Source organism: Eucalyptus grandis, chromosome 3, assembly GCF_016545825.1.
Source record: "Eucalyptus grandis isolate ANBG69807.140 chromosome 3, ASM1654582v1, whole genome shotgun sequence".
NCBI classification, from domain to species: Eukaryota; Viridiplantae; Streptophyta; class Magnoliopsida; order Myrtales; family Myrtaceae; genus Eucalyptus; species Eucalyptus grandis.
Window position 1 is genome coordinate 19,985,158 of NC_052614.1, and position 16,239 is coordinate 20,001,396.

The window sequence follows — 16,239 nt, forward strand, 5'->3', positions numbered from 1 at the left end:
CTATGAGTAACATGATGATCACTCCTCACATTCTCATCACCACCTTCATTAAGAAATGAAAAAATAAAATAAAAAATAATTATTAGTCTGATTCCGGATGGACGGTTCCATCCCAGGAACTGAGAACTTGATTGAAATTCACTCGTTTTGATTTTATAAAGCTAAGAACCAAACTGAACCCAAAACTGTCCAATTTGGGTGGTTCCTTTTGCTTACCCCTAGCCTCAATTGATATTGGCAATTTTGGAATTCAAACCTATTGCAAGAATACATATTTAGTCATAAATCGTTGAAGTAGTAGTGTGCCATGTAAAACATTCGATAATGATTGGATCGCCACATTAGTGATTTCTGGCGAAAATTAGTTAGAATGACTACATTAGAATTTCGAGCAAAGTTCTAGAATTAAATTGATAAAATTGAAAATTTTATAGTTGAAATGACATTCGCACAATAAATTCAAGACTCATTGGGTGATTCTCTCAAGATTTTACAATCTTCGAAAAGCATCTTCAACATATCTTCCTAGACACATGGTTGTCATCGATATTTCCCTAATTTCCGCACCTGCGACTTCATATTACATAAGAAAACCCTACGAGCAACACAAAAACATCTTTAGGAAGCAAACCTTAACATTTCACTTCTCTCTCTCTACTCCCTAAACTATCGAGCCCCATTACCACAGCTGCCATCGCATCCTCCTTGGATGTCGCTACCACCAAACCACCGTCGTGCCTCCAAATTTGAGCTATCACCATCAGTGTCACTGTTTGCAAGTCTTCGGCCAAAGTTTGTCCAGCTTCCGTGCTTGTGTGCATGTGTGATTGTCCATGACAATACCATTCTCATGTTGGCTCAGCTGTCATTAGCAAAGTGGGAAAATTACCAAAACATTCATAATCATATTATAACTTTTCCAATTCAAGTCCTAAACTTTTGTTTTTGACCAATTTAGTCCTAAAATTTTTGCAATTGTACCAATTCAATCCATCCGGTGATCGGCTAACACTAATATGGACAATTTTTTAATAATATTTTATATTATTTGATTTTTTTTTAATTTCTTTTTCTTCTTCTTCCTCCTCCCTCCTTCCTCTATTGGCCGACTAGAGGTGAGCGCCCGTGAGGTTAGCCTCGCCCAACGACAATGAGACCACCCTCACCATGGCTAGGTAAGGCCCTACTTACCTCTAGCTTGGGCGAGCCTCGCCGACCATGGTCAAGTTGCGGCCTCGCTAGATTTGGCAAGTCGAGCATTGCCATTGCCACATGAGGTTACGGCCACGCTAGATTAGGTGAGGGCTACTAGTGGCTGGGCAAGGCTTACCCTCGCTAGCCATGGCTTGTTGCGACGATCCAGCGAGGGCTGCCAATGGCAGGTCGCAACGATCCGACTAGGATGAGCCTCATTCAGCCACTAGCAGCCCTCGCCAAATTTGGCAAGGCTGCAACCATGTGCGGCCATGGCAATGCCTTGATTGGCCAGATCTAGCAAGGCTCGGCTTCGCCCAGCCATGGCGAGGTCACGACTTGCCCATGGCCGACAAGGCTCACCTAGGTTAGAGGCAGGCGGGGCCTTGCCCAGCCATGGCAAGGGTGGCTTCGCTGTCGCTAGGAGAGGCTTGCCCATGTTGCTCGCCCTCACCAATGGCTGACAGGGGCAAACTTTGCCATTGGTTGGTGAGGCTGGCCTCATCTGTGCTTGCCTTTGGCCGGCCAACTAGAGGAAGGAATGAAGGAGGAAAAAGAAAAAGAAAAGAAAAGGAAAAGGAAAAGGAAAAATAATAAAGAAAGAGGAATAAAATTTCAAAAAAAGATTGAAATATTATTAAAAAAATTGTCCATGTTAGCATTGGTTGGCATCCACATCAACACCAGCTAGCCAAAATTGACCAAATTGATTGAATTAACACAATTATAAAATGTTTAGGACTAAATTGGGTAGAAAAAAGGTTTAGGACTAAATTGGAAAAATTGCGATGGATTGAGGACTATTTTCCTTTAGCAAAGCTAGGCCTACAACAACCCCCGTACCTTTTATAAACTAGTAGTGAAGCCAAGATCAAATGGATGATTACAAATTATGTAAATTACTCTTCATAAACAAGACTCTTTAGACACGGATGTTGTATATATATATTATGCACACATCCTAGATGACTTGAAAATTGTAAAATAAAATGTATTGAATATGCTGGGCCCATTTGGTTTGGCTTTGGGGAAATGCCATTGGGAGAATGCAAATACCTTTGAGGTAAAATGGTTTTTCGAAATACTAGACTGTTTGATAAACTATAACTGAAAAGTGCTTTAGGGAAATGTAAAACTGTTTGGTAAACATATATTTAAAAAGTCTTTTAGTGTGACCAAATTAAATTTTTTAGTTTTAGTATTTTTAAAATTTTAAAAAAGAAACAATGACTATATAACCTTTTACATTTTCATGTTAAGAGTAATGTAAAAGATATATATTAGTAAATTTATTTAAAAATTATACGAAAAGAATTTGATTATAGATTATATGCAAAGTTCAACTTTTGGCCTAGGGTTCTTTTAGGTTTGTTTTCAACTTTGAATAATTTTAATTTAACTAATTTTAATTTAACTATTGTAGTATTAATCATCTTGGTTAATTAATGATCATTCTAGTGTATTGATAAAAAGTTGGGTTATTGATTGTCAAAAAATAAAAATGATAAAAAAAGGTGAACCCAACATTTGCAAAGGGTTTTTATTATTTTTAAAAAAAATAAAAATAAAATCCAATGAAACTTTGTCGCCGATCAATGGCGATTGGGGTGTGGAGAAGATTATCGGTTTAAAAAAAAAAGAAGTCAACGGATAAATAGTAGAAGTGGACTTGTATTTCCAAAATGCCGAAAGCCCAAAACAAGTCCCCACTTGCTTTGAGCTTTCAGCATTTCAAAGGCCATCATTTAGCCAAATACACCTCCAAATGCTGAATCAAACACCTAAATTTTTTTACAATGGGCTTTCGGGGCTGAAAGCTCCTTGAGAATGCTGAACCAAACGGGGCCAGATTATCTTCATGTCATACACTTCAAAGTGAAAATCACCAAAAACTTTTAAATCTATTACGTTTGTTCTAGTTTAGTCCTCAATATTTTAATTTGGTTAATTTAGTCCTTTTGATCATTTTCTAAAATTGGCTGAAAGGATGGCCAGCATTAACTAGATCGCCACATTAATGATTTCTAGTTAAAATTTACCAAAATGACTAAATTAGCAAATTATCAAAAGTTTTAGGACTAAATTGGTACAAGTAAAAGGTCTACGATTAAATTAGTAAATTGTCAAAATGTTTAGAAATAAATTGATTAAATTGAAAGGTTTAGGATGAATTGACATAAATGCAATATATTTAAGATTTTTTTTGATAATTTTTCCTTCTTCATATGTGTTTCAAATAGCACGGTAATACTAGTAACTAGGATATCGAATGGAATTAAGTGTTTTCTTGAAGTCATGCGGATCATTCTCTCCTAAAAGCAATGTTTCCTAATCATGATTTCTAAGATTAGGATTTTTAGCTCAAATATGACTTTATGACATAGCTAGAGCTTTTGAAACAAAAGGGTCTTTCTTTATAAAGCAAGATTGAATAATTGCAACGCGAAACACGCGACGGTTTGCAACATTAATCGTCGCCTTAAATCTGCATTTAGGCGATTGTGTTTTTCCCTCTTCTTCCCACAAGGAATAGGCTTTCCATCAAATGGAAGGGGAAGGATAGATTTTGCTTTTCCTTTAAAGGGAAATGTCTCACACACACACACACACACAAAAAGAAAGGAAAAGAAAAGGGGTAACCCAAGAGTGATTAAAGAGAGAAGAAGAGGAGTGGGTCCTTCTCTCACTTCCACATTCTCAAGAAAGAAATTGGAGATTTTGGCAAATAGCGTGATCCATGCATGCACGAGTGTCTCTTCTCACTTTTCCTCGGTGTCCCTTTCAGTTCCCACCCACACACCCTCTCTTTCTATAAAATCCTTACACATTTTACCTCTTTTCTATCAGCACACTTCTTTCCGCGAGAGAGAGACAGAGAGAGGCAGAGAGAATGAAGGCAAGAAAGATCAAGAAAGGCTTGTGGAAACCAGAAGAGGATATGATACTGAAACAGTACGTCGAGACTCATGGCGAAGGCAACTGGGCAGTCGTCTCTCAAAGATCCGGTAATGTTATAATCCGATTATAGTTATTCGTTAGTTCTCATTACTTGAAAAGTTTGTATATAACTTAGACTTCGGACGGCTTAGGGAATCGGCCTTGAGACTCACTGCATCTCTCTCGACTCAGGTTTGAAGAGGGGAGGCAAGAGTTGCAGATTGAGATGGAAGAATTACTTGAGACCCAACATCAAACGAGGCGGAATGTCCCCGGAAGAAGAAGATCTCATCATCCGGATGCATAAGCTTCTCGGCAATCGGTAAGTAACGACCATTGTTTTGTTTAACCTTCCTGTGTGTCTTGAATCCAAAAGAAAAAGGAAAGAAGAGGGAATTTTTTCTAGACTTGTTTAGAGCTTGAGAAGTTCGTTGCTACTTCCGTTGTGATGAAGATGGTCACTAATTGCCGGGCGGCTTCCCGGTCGGACGGACAACGAAGTGAAGAACTATTGGAACACCCATTTGAACAAGAGACACTTGTCGCGCAAAAGGAATAGCATTGCCTCAAATGGACGCCACAAGGACGAGAACATCTGCGCCACCTTGGCCACCGAGACAGCCCGGAAGTACCAGCTCCACCGTCCATGACTCCTCCACCAGTAATTCACAATGGAAGCAATGACCTCGACGCAAAAGAAGCGATGATGACGGGAAGGAAAGAAGACAGGCTAGAAGATGGAGAAAGATTTGTGTACGGCTGTGACATGGGATCGCCGCTGTCCATGCCCACCAGCAATTATTCTGCGTCGGTTGTCTTTGACGACGAGCTGCTTGTGCCCTGGCTGGATTCCTTTGTTTTTGTCTGAAGGCATTTGGATCGCAAAAGATATGAAGGGATCCAGGCGTGATGTGCTACTCGTGCTGTTGTTCAACGGCGCATCATGAACCACTGGACTAGACTTATTAGAGCTGTGGCCCCCAAGGACTGAAGCGTGAGCTTCATTTTAGCAAACAGAGCAGCGCTTTTTCCGCAGGCCCCATTGCAAGGACGTTCTTTCTCTGTTATGATTGGACTTATTAATGCAGCTTTTGCATATGCAATATTTTCCACCACCGTCTGCAGAAAGCTCTCTCTCTCTCTCTCTCTCTCTCTCTCTCTCTCTCTCGTACGTGTGAACGACAAACTTAACAAAAGCGGGAAAAAATATGGACTTGCAGATCAAATCATAGTCTTGGAAGCTTAATTCTCTTGATTCAAACATGGCCAGTTTTATGGCACACCGAGTGCAGCTCAGAACATCACGATGCGTTGTGGCAATTTAGTAACGATTTGTCGAATACGAAAGAGTCATAGAAAAGAAAAATATGGGATCCATATGCTATCTTGCCTTAGAGATTCCCGACAAACGCGGGATGCGGTCATACTTAGGCCTACACTAGCCACACTCGGTTATCCACAAACGAGAGGACCAACGCCTAGGCAACATCTCCATTTTCAGCCCGTTTGAAGACAAAACGACAGCAAGCGTATCCTTTCATTTGGATATCCGGAAGGTCCAACCTTGATGGTAGAAGACCGTTGCCACCATAACATGCACCCTTTCATCACTAATACGGTAAAATGAAGAACTCTAAAACGTATACCGAGATCACTGTAGACCGTGTTTTTTTGAACAAAGACTGTAGACCGTGTTAACAAAGACCGGCTTAGCGCCACTTCTTATGTCTAGTTCTGGCTCCCATCGGATCCAAACCTCCTTACCGAGTGTATATAAACTAGGAACATGCACCTATGGAGATTCTCTTCAAAATCATTGCAAGAAAAGCCACGCATATGCAGGTCCATACACTTATAATATCTGTCTGACAGAAGCAAGAGAACTTCCCACTCACCAGGACGGAGTCCAAATTCTTTTAAGTACCACAATATGCTAAAGCCCTAATAACCTTCGAAATGTGCAGGCTTAAGGTCCCAACGAGAGGCTTTACCGAGTCGACATTTCATCAAGTAACATTCCGACCAAATCGAAAAGGAAGGTTTTACCAGCACGGAAGTAAGTGCTCTCCCACCCGACTTGAAAACAAGTCCCTTCTAGAGCAAGGACTGCTCTGAGATGATTATGCGCAGACGGAATTGCTCATGATAAAAGCAGGTTGAGTTCGTGCTCGTATCATCTAAAACTCGTAGTCAGGCTCAGAGATGATTATGCATTTACACTTTTAGCTCGCTACTGACAAGGAAAGCTGAAAGAGTGAATTGCTATTCCACTTTATACAATCTGCTATTTTTGTACACGCTTCAACAATTAAATTGCGTAGCTAAAGGAAACATGTCCCTTCAAAATACGAGAATGCAAATCTAATTGGTATTCGACAAAGGCAGCATAGCATCTACAAGACGTCATCTTGCTGAGGGTATAGTAAGCTACTTTCAATAGGCAAGGAAGGTGGAGTTCCAGGTGGGATGCAAGCAGCACCGTTCTCACCTGCACATATGCACAATGCCTCTGCATCCCTAAGGATTGTATTGAGATCAATGAGGCCACTCAACTCGTTGATGAACTTCAAGAGCGTATCAAAGTCCATCTGCTCGCCCATTATCTTTTTGCGGTACCGCTTCAAGATTGAGACGCAAACATACAGGTGTAAATGCTCTGACAGGTGGTGCGTCCAAAAAACCTCCCATAGGCTCATTACCTTTTCATACTCGAATTCCCTGAAAGTGCAAAAAGTAATCAGGAGGAAAGAGAGGAAAGCAGGTACCAAAGAAATAAATAGATCAGCATATTTGGTTCCCCAACTAGTGGAATAACAAACATTTTCAGTTGTGCAATATGATTACCAAGACAGCAATCAAAAGTTATAAAACTGACACAAATGATTCTATCAATAAGCATATAGAAACAGAAATGCACTGATAAAACCAATGGATGATGAAAAATCTTGGAATCTCCTTCCCCCCAAAACCCAAAACAAAAAAAAGAGAGAGAGAGAGAGCAAAAAGTAGGTCCCAGAATTTTGTAAGTCCAGTCTTTATTGATCAAAGATTAAGAAAGGGACAACACAAACCACCATTTCTCAGTCAAGAGACAAATAGTGACATTTGAAAGTATCTAAAAGAAGGGGAAAAAACTGAAACACACACTAGCAGAGACATTGCTTGAAGGATGAAGATAGAGGGATCATAATTTAGCCAACACTCAAGCTGTCAATAGAATAAACAAGTTTCTTGGTTTAGATATTTACCTCTTGAACTGTATCAGAAGCCAGCGGAAGCAAAAGAAATAATTCAAGCAATCATTCTGCTTAAAATAGTTGTGCAGTGGAAGGTCCAACAACTCCACCAGCTGCAATAATTACAGCATGATTATCAGTCTCCAAGTTTCACATATGTCATCCAAAAGCAAAATTTACGAGAGTAATACTTGAGACACCACATTGTCCATTCTTTATGTTTTACAAAAACTAAGCATCACCGATATATACAAACAGCAAGCAGAATAAAATTTCAATGTTGTAGTCCCTATTTTACAAGAAGCAATGCTCAGTATCAGACTTCTTCTTGAAAGGGAGATGATTAGTGATGTATTGATGGGCACCAGTCCTAGATTATGGTTAAATTCAGGAACCAAACTAATTTACATATAAAATATGACTATTCTGTATATATTATCAGATAAAAGCTTAAATCATCATCGATAACTGTTAATTCTCAGAGAGAGAGAGAGAGAGAGAGAGAGAGAGACCTTGCTTAATGCAAAAAGTTGAGAGTGCATGCCATTTTGATCTCGATTAAAATTGGGTCCAAGTCGTTCCATCAGAGCAACAAAACACCAAAAAGATTCTGATTCGTCCTCCATAACGTACAATATGGGAGAAAGAAGATCACTCATACCCTGCATTTTCAGAGGACAAACAATTTGTATTGAAACAGGCAAATGTCATAAACAATCGATGTGGTGAACAGGGGATTTAAAAGCTTCATTAAATCTCAACTCTAGCCTGGATTGTTTAGTGCAAAAAAAAAAAAAAAAAAAAAAAAAAAAAAAAAAACAAAAAAGAAAAGTTTACCCAGGATTTTTAGGTACTTTCATTTTAATCTTACCCCCGCATGATTTTGTTTCAATTCTAAGTGGTACTTCACGTACAAAACCACATAACATCAGGGTTGATTGAATCTAGCTCCTATGAATAGACTGGGCCAGATTTTGGATATTGGTAACCGTATCCGTGACCACTCCTCTCCCTCCCGTCCCTCCCTCCCTCTCTATGATTCAAATGTTTTCAATGCATCATATGGTTAATTTCCATCTATTCAAAGAAGACTGCTCTACCTCATTGCCACTACTGCTTGTTAGCCACAGTTAAAGGTCACACTGACTAAGTGATTAGAATAGGCTAGAAGGACATCGAAGTTCTTTGTAAATTTCAAACTTTCTAAGTTTGGGTTGTAAAGGAAAACCCCCTGGAGGACAGGGTTTTTTTGGTAATGACGCAAAAAAGCACCCCACTTGTCAGGCAAGCATTATAAGGGAGGTTGAACGAAAAGACCATCCCTTTTGCACCCAAACTTACAACAGGACTTTTTGATGACCGCTGCAAATTCAGCAGAGCAATTGGCAATCGTGAAAGAAAAATGACTGAAGCCCAGATGGTGGAATAGTAAAGTGTTCCAATCAAAATGAATGTTCAAACACCAGAGGCTTTAGCCTTCTGGAGCGAGGACACACAAAAGACTGCCATCACAAAATAACTGCCAAATAAAGCTTTAAGACATTCAAGCACAGGCTGTTTCACCAGCCAGCAGTAAGTGAGAACTATTACCTGACAATAACCAAGATCGAAATTGTAAAATGAGTAGGTCAATAAAATATCTCGAAGAAGATTCACGTTTGGGTTGTCATCTCCTTCATAGAATGAGAGTGACCTATCAGTCCTAACCTTCAATATGGAAGATGGATAAAAAGTCAAAAACACATCAAATTTCACAAGAAGAGCAGCAACTATACTGGAAAAATCACGCCAAACTTCACTTACCACATCCTTATCAATAAGACCTTTCCTCTCCCTGAACTTAGTGAACCTCTTTGCTTGTTCTGCAGATATACTCTGTCAAACAAAAAAGAACTCATTTTGCGTTTGCTTTCACATGATCTTACTTAGCATGCAACACTTGAGAAATGCACCTTTTTGATGTAGTTGCTCACGTGTGCTTTCTATGATTCATATAAAATCTGTCTAAAGAGACTAACCGAAATATAGATATTTTCCTGCGTTAATAAGGATATTCAAATGGTCGAGCAACTACATCAAAAAGGCTAACTAATGTTTGAGGTAGTAACCCATTTAGACACATGGGATGTTTCTATAGCAATTATGGAGCCCAAATGAAGGTTTGACATCCTTTCTCTTTCATTTTCTTCTCTATGTAATAGTTCAACAAATGACTAGCAATTCTTGGTAACTTCCATCTTGTTATACCTAGATCATTTTTTAATCATTTGTGAAGAAAGAAGAATCTGTAATTTATCAAAGAACTAGGTGACAGTGTATTGTTGTCAAATGTTGTCCATAAAATGTTTTACCATTAAGTAATTTCAAATGGGATTATTGAAGTAAATGTCATTAGATTACTTGTATTATCCTCTTTTCTGTCACCCCACCCCATATCCTGAAGGCAGTGACGAAAGAGAACCAGCTCCTGCTGGACAGAAATTACCACAGATAAAAACCTATTGTAAAGCCATGATATTAGTAGGATGGGGAGCAATAGTAACAGTAGGATGACACTCCAAGAAAAAACAAACAAAACCGCAAAAAATATTGGAACATTTTCAAAGTTTACCATGGTATCAAAGACACAAGCATAGCCAAGCAGAAACATGCATGGTGGGCACCAAAGAGCATTCAGCACCAGGAGGCATTTCATGTGAAGGGCATCAAAAGCATGAAGATGCATACCTGCCATTGGTGTTTGATGGTTTCATACTCCAACTTTTTCATTGACCTAAGATATTCTCTCTCCGCATACGTCGAATCAAAGGCATGGTATCCCAACAAGAGCGCCCAAACCTGTAAACATCAATGTTACTATAACAACATCACCATATGAACAAGAAAAATGCTAGAAAGGACAAAACCAAAAAGCACTCCATATGGACAACTAGGATGCTAATAATCCATCCAAACCGACAAAATACACACCTCTCTCCTCAATCTGTGCTCTACTCCTCCGTAAAATATTCTCTTTTTCAGTGCTTTTGAATCAATCACCCGTCCTTCAGAATCCAAGAAAGTAGCCCACTGAAAACACAATAGAAGATAACAAGGCTAAGAGGCATGGCATTCGTCTATCTCTAATACTAGAAAAGACAGGACAGCAAGCACCATTTACATCATAGAATGAAACAAAATCATCATCGATGGATTCTGTTTAAATGATTGACAAAGAATTATACTAGAAAAGCAATGTTCATACCTCTCCTGACCCTAACGGTGACTGACGTGGTTTCCCCCATACCATCGATAATTTATCAAACTGCCAAAATGCAACACGAGAAGTTGTGCAGAAAATAATAAGTGAAGAGTAACTTAAGTCTTCAAGGTAGACAGGAAGTACGAGAAGACAAATATATAAATAAATAAATAAATAACAACAACAACAACAACAGCTGCAATGAGACAACTACATAAGTACATGTGAAATGCATTACAGAAGTAAGGAAAGCAATTGAAGAGGTACAACCAATAGTTCAGCGGTAAACAATGTAAATGAGGTAGTTACACGACATTTTTCAACAGGACTGAATGAAAAAAAAAAAAAAAAAAGGCAAGAGTTCTCTAATGGCGAAGATGATCAGGACCGTCTTTTTTTTTTTTTTTTTTTTTGGCCCCTCTACAGTCAGACACGCCAGTTAGGTAATTAAAAAGCTTTGTCAAATTATCAATAAAGTAGGAATCAACTTAAGATGATGCCAATTAGTCACCTGAGACTCATTTAAGGATGGCACTAACTTGCAATCTACTGCTCTTGGGGACCATATACTTCATTAGTGAAAGGACAGACTATAATGAAGCACTCAGATTTCACTAAATCTCCAAAGAAATATAAAAAACACAGCAGTTCAACCCCAATTTGAAGTTTTATAGCATGCGATATTCATAAGTTGCAGAAAATTACCTCCAGAGGATCTGGCACAACAGGAACCTCAACAGGAGCTTTCTCTGGATCAGTGGATGGCTTGTAAGAGTAATCATGATAGTGCGGGCTATGGTCTCTCCTCTCATTTGCACCATACCCATTGTTTAGACTTTCGCGAAGGAGTTGTGAAGTCGTTTCTCGAGCAAACCTCGTCACTAAAGAGAACTTCTCCAGCACTTGAATTGAAAGATCCCGAGCAGGATCATGAACCTTTGGTCGTGGCCTCCCATTGTACAAAGACAAACTTGCAACTTCACCACTAACACTGCCATCATCAATTGGCTGATTTTCAGCAGGATGTGGATCTGAAATAGACGTGGATGCAGATAGTCCATTTGCCACAACAGCCCTGGGCAGCTCCAAGGAAGATAAAGTTCTCTGGACAAGCCAACAAAGCCTCTTTCAAAAGTTGAGCGACGAAGAAGAATGACAGTTACTTAAGTTGCTGCTATTGCTCTAGCCATTGAAAAGATTCCACTAGTGAAAGTACTATTCCCTAATTGAAATTTATTGCATTATCCCTTCAATCATTGGAAGAGAGAGACCAAGAACAAAGAAAACACTAACAAGGATCCTCACATCTCCAAACTCTCTGATCCAATCAGTAGGTAATCTGTTATCTATTATCTGTCATGAATAGCATCATCCTTGACCAGTCTCATGAACAGGTAACTTGTAAGGCACACATGGAAGGCTAAATGCCTAAAAGTACTTTACAAAACAAAACCAAATTCAAGCAGGAGAATGTGATGTGACACGCACCTGAAGAGGATTCTGAAAATCGTTCACGAGAAATATGTTGGCATCGTCAGCTGACCTGAAATAGGATCGCTTACTTAGAGAAACTAACAAGCAACAGGGAACAGCAGGGCTATATTTTGTGACACAGGAGACATTCATCAGCAACTCCAAGTCTATCTTATTAGTATTAAAAGGTCAAATCACTAATTTCTCTCTATGTTGCCCACTAGGTTCCTTGATCTATAAAACAAAGGTGACATACTTCCAAGATCTGAAAAAAAAATAAAAAAGATCTTAAATGCCAGCAAGCATCAAATGGGCCATCAAAGATTTTGATCTTTGTCCTTTCTTACACTTCTTTTGATTTTACTCCCATGTTTACTCCAAGTCTTAGGCTCCTAGGAGAGCAGCCATAATACCATAGGGAGAAAATACATGTCACTGAAAGTTCATGAAATATAACAGCCTACTTTCTCAATCCTAGACTTCCTTCTTAAAAGAGGCCACCTTCAAAAGGTTCTTACGATATGGGATTAGAATATTTCAATCAACATAAGAAAAGAAACCTAACAGAGATAGAGAGAAAGTCAGATTGCATGAACTGGTATTTGTTCAACATCCCAACTGGCTTCTTTCTCAAGAAAGAAAATGATATAACCAACGATTATCAATTGAGAAGTAAAATCTATGGATTAAGTCAAGATAATCTCCAAAACAATCAGAAATAAATGGAAAAGGATGATATTTATCTGCCAGACTTCAGTCTGAAACATCATTTGATGTTACAATCATCAAAACGATGTCAATCTTGTAGCACTAAGCACATTCTTTTACAGAATATGCAGAAAAACTTCATTAAACCTTCAAAAATTTCCTCTTGTAGTGTGTTTATAGTATTTTCATAATGACTGCAACATTTAAATTGAATTATACAACTGAATGTAGCAAATATGGCTCTAATCCACCATCATGAATCTCTCTCTCTCTCTCTCTCTCTCTCTCTCTATTTTCCTTTCAAATTTGTTCTTCCAAACATAGATCCTTTTCCTTGGGAAATCTATTTTCTTGTTCTTTTTTTACTATTAAAAAAAGGCATAAATCAGAATTTGGGTCCTAACACTTAACAGCACACATAGACTTCAAGCCCCTAACAGCATATCATATTTAATATCTACGTCAACAACAGACCTCTCCAACAAATAGAAGTTATTAACACCATTAGTATCTTCCCCTAAATAATCAGACTCAAGAAGATGCACATACTCTATCGACTATTACATCAATTCTTCTTTTACAAGTATAACACATTCCTCTCCTATATGTAACTTATACAGAGATTAAACAAGAATTATTTGAGCACTCAAGTTACCAACAAAAAGAAATCAAGAACTAATGTACCTCACAATAAAAACGTGTTGCTTTATTGTTGCAAGAAACTCCTTGACTCCTCCACTATAGAAGTAAAGAGGAGGATATGCAAGTCCTGCAGAGTACTATCAATCACACAATGCATACCAAGTAGAGTCCAATTTTGCTGGACAAGTTCATTTGTTGGAAAGAAATAAAACATCATGAGGTGACCAACACGTTGTTGCGACCAATTTTTCCAAAACTGAATATTGCTTTACAGAGTTAACATTAAGATATTCATGTCAAAATTGAAGATCATCTTGAAGAAGCAGAAGTCTCTCCTCTCCCATCACACAACGGTATGCTTTCTTTTCAAGCTTAGTACGAGCATACATAATTTTAAGACAGCCAAAACCCTCAAAACTGTCTTATCGCTTTGACATCCTCTCTGCATCATTCTCGGCTTAAAAGGAATGCTCAACAAGGACATACTATTTGGGACCAAACAACGACCTAAAAAGGATGAGTGAATCATTGAACAGCTTTCAACTTCAGATTTCTCATGATATATGATGACACCTATGGACAAGCAGAAAAAATGGTTGACAAATTGTGCTACTAACTTAGCCACAAATATACAATATCCACATTCTTTGCCAAAGACAATTTTAGTAGATTTGAGGATCATGGTTTCCTTGATATTTTCATCTTCACAATGAAATTTCACCAATTAAACAGACAGGAAAACCAGTTATTCAATTGCTTCCCCCCGAGACAGAGATTACAACGCACGAGGTCAATCAGATACCAAAGCTCCCTAATGTCTTCAACAGAGTGTTTCCTGGCTTGGCTATTACATTAGCCAATCCACGGAAAAGAAATTTAAGCAGAAACTGTATATTAGCACGGTTCTTTACCTGTGGACATAACGACTATGATGTATTGCCACCCGAGCGTTGGGGTGTGGCGACGGATGGACCTCACGTCGGAGAAAGAAACCCCCCTGATCGTGTAAAGATTCCTATCTGCACGCACAAACAATCGACAAGAAAACGGCCTCAGAAACTATATCCTCGCGCACAACAAGATGAACGAAGACCAAAAAGAGAAAGCTGCACGATACCTTTTTCGGACAGTTTCGAGTGCTGACCTTTGTAGGGTATCCAGGTCTACAGCGCAGCACAACAAGACAACACGAGCGATTAACCGCCGCGAGGCGCGACCATTTCCCGACGATCGACACACAATCAAACAATCAAACAAACAAACGACCGAGACCGATCGAACGAAGCTCACCAGCAGAAGGCACGCCCCTTGCTTGATCAGCATCAGCCTGCCGCCGATCCTCTCGGCGGCGAACTGCGAGGGGTGGATCGTCACGTTGTCCTTCACGTAGACCAGCTCCGCGCCGTCCGGCTCGGCGGAGGAGCTCGTCTTGGCGCTGTCGCTCCGCTGCATGCTCACGGATCCCTGATTGGACCGAGGAATCGTCAGAACGCCGGCAATCGTCGATCGCGGCACCGAATGCGGGCGATCGAGCAACGCCCGACGAAAACGGCAAAAAAAAAAAAAAAAAAAAAAACAAGAGAGAAGGAAAGGATCGATCCGGTCGGCGAGGAGGAGGAGGAGGGATTGCCTGGCGCTGCGAGGCGGCGTAATCGGCGTCGTCGGAGAGATCGTGGAGCTCCGTCTCGTGCATCGCTTTAGGGTTTTTCCGGCGAGGGACTCTTGTAGAAGAGATCGATGACGATGGCGGGGGGAGATGAGGGGAGCGCGTTTGCTTAGCGAGGGAGAGAATAATGCTGACGCGGACCCGCGGCGATGGTGTGAAGGAAGAGTAGTTTTTGCTTTTTTTTTAAATATTTTTTTTTTATATATTTTCCGATTTTTTTCCGATTTTTTTTTTTTTTTGGTCGTAGTTGCGGCTCTTCGATTTCTAAAGCCGGTGTGCCGTGGGGGCCACGCGCTATGCAGGAATTAAAAAGGGCGGGTTCGAGAAGGAATTTTTTGTGAAGGTTCTCTTCAATGATTCCTTTGGTGCCCGCCTTTTGGTGGGTTACCATTTCTCCTCCCCATTTTGATTAGTATTCTCATCATTGCTGTCCTCGTCATCTTTGCGAGGGAAGCTACCTTCCTACACAAGATGGACCACGCATGAAATAGTCGCAACTTTTGTAAAGCGCCGCCTATTTTGGTGTTAAAACTTTTGAAAAGTAATTATTTAAGTGACTTCTACAATGACTCAATAAGATTACCTAAATGGGCGTTTTTCAAAAATTTCGATATTAAATTGATCGTTCATAAAATTTTGGCTAGAGGTGGTAAAATGAGTCTAGAACCTATACTTTGACCCACACTTATATATGTTGCCTTAAGTTTTAAAAATAAGATTAAGATGGTCATAAATGGGTTACTTATCTATTAAGTTTAAGTGAGTCATGGATAGACTAGTTTTTTTTTTAATTATTCTTTTAATTTTCTCATTTTTTACTTTTCCACTTTTTCTAGGAAATTCTTGCCAACTAGTCGCCGTCAATGGTCACTATTAATTGCCACAAGTCATGGGGGTGACACCTGCCGATGCCAAAAGGTCAAGGAAATTGGTGACCTGATGACAAGGACATTGACGACCGAAACCCCTAGTGAACGATGGCCCATTAGTTGTCAATCTTCGACGTTTGCCACCACTAGTTGATCACCTTCGGATGCCATTGATCACCACCGGTTGTCGATCATTACTAGTCACTACTAGTCATCTATCGTCACCATGGCTAGTCCTCGTTGATCATCACTTGTTGGTCATCTGACATAGAA

General features: G+C 39.5%; 2 protein-coding genes across 2 annotated transcripts; one reads left to right on the forward strand and one right to left on the reverse strand.

The window, feature by feature from the left end:
* The first annotated feature begins 3,996 nt into the window (after window positions 1-3,996).
* Window positions 3,997-5,232, forward strand: LOC104436817 (transcription factor MYB82). The gene is made up of 3 exons (XM_010049667.3): window positions 3,997-4,199; window positions 4,324-4,453; window positions 4,586-5,232. Exons 1-3 carry the CDS (start codon window positions 4,085-4,087, stop codon window positions 4,779-4,781), a joined length of 441 nt encoding a protein of 146 aa, XP_010047969.2. The 5' UTR covers window positions 3,997-4,084; the 3' UTR covers window positions 4,782-5,232.
* Window positions 5,233-6,365: 1,133 nt separating this feature from the next.
* LOC104436818 (TBC1 domain family member 17) lies at window positions 6,366-15,249 on the reverse strand. The gene is made up of 15 exons (XM_010049668.3): window positions 15,062-15,249; window positions 14,722-14,895; window positions 14,549-14,594; window positions 14,343-14,450; window positions 13,474-13,558; window positions 12,097-12,151; window positions 11,314-11,712; window positions 10,612-10,671; window positions 10,338-10,436; window positions 10,095-10,205; window positions 9,171-9,242; window positions 8,958-9,074; window positions 7,880-8,029; window positions 7,380-7,480; window positions 6,366-6,849 (listed from the first exon to the last, which is right to left on the reverse strand). The coding sequence occupies exons 1-15, from the start codon at window positions 15,122-15,124 to the stop codon at window positions 6,525-6,527; spliced, it is 1,965 nt and encodes a 654-aa protein (XP_010047970.2). The 5' UTR covers window positions 15,125-15,249; the 3' UTR covers window positions 6,366-6,524.
* Between the last annotated feature and the right edge of the window lie 990 nt (window positions 15,250-16,239).

What these genes read in the sequence shown, in the direction of transcription:
- LOC104436817 (XM_010049667.3), top strand. Translation starts at nt 4,085, where the DNA reads ATGAAGGCAAGAAAGATCAAGAAAGGCTTGTGGAAACCAGAAGAGGAT. An exon ending in AGTCGTCTCTCAAAGATCCG is followed by an intron (nt 4,200 to 4,323) that starts GTAATGTTATAA and finishes CTCTCGACTCAG; the next exon opens with GTTTGAAGAGGGGAGGCAAG. An exon ending in CATAAGCTTCTCGGCAATCG is followed by an intron (nt 4,454 to 4,585) that starts GTAAGTAACGAC and finishes GTTGTGATGAAG; the next exon opens with ATGGTCACTAATTGCCGGGC.
- LOC104436818 (XM_010049668.3), bottom strand. Translation starts at nt 15,124, where the DNA reads ATGCACGAGACGGAGCTCCACGATCTCTCCGACGACGCCGATTACGCC. An exon ending in TTGTGCCAGATCCTCTGGAG is followed by an intron (nt 10,672 to 11,313) that starts GTAATTTTCTGC and finishes GCATTTTGGCAG; the next exon opens with TTTGATAAATTATCGATGGT. An exon ending in AACTTTTTGCATTAAGCAAG is followed by an intron (nt 7,481 to 7,879) that starts GTCTCTCTCTCT and finishes TAATTATTGCAG; the next exon opens with CTGGTGGAGTTGTTGGACCT.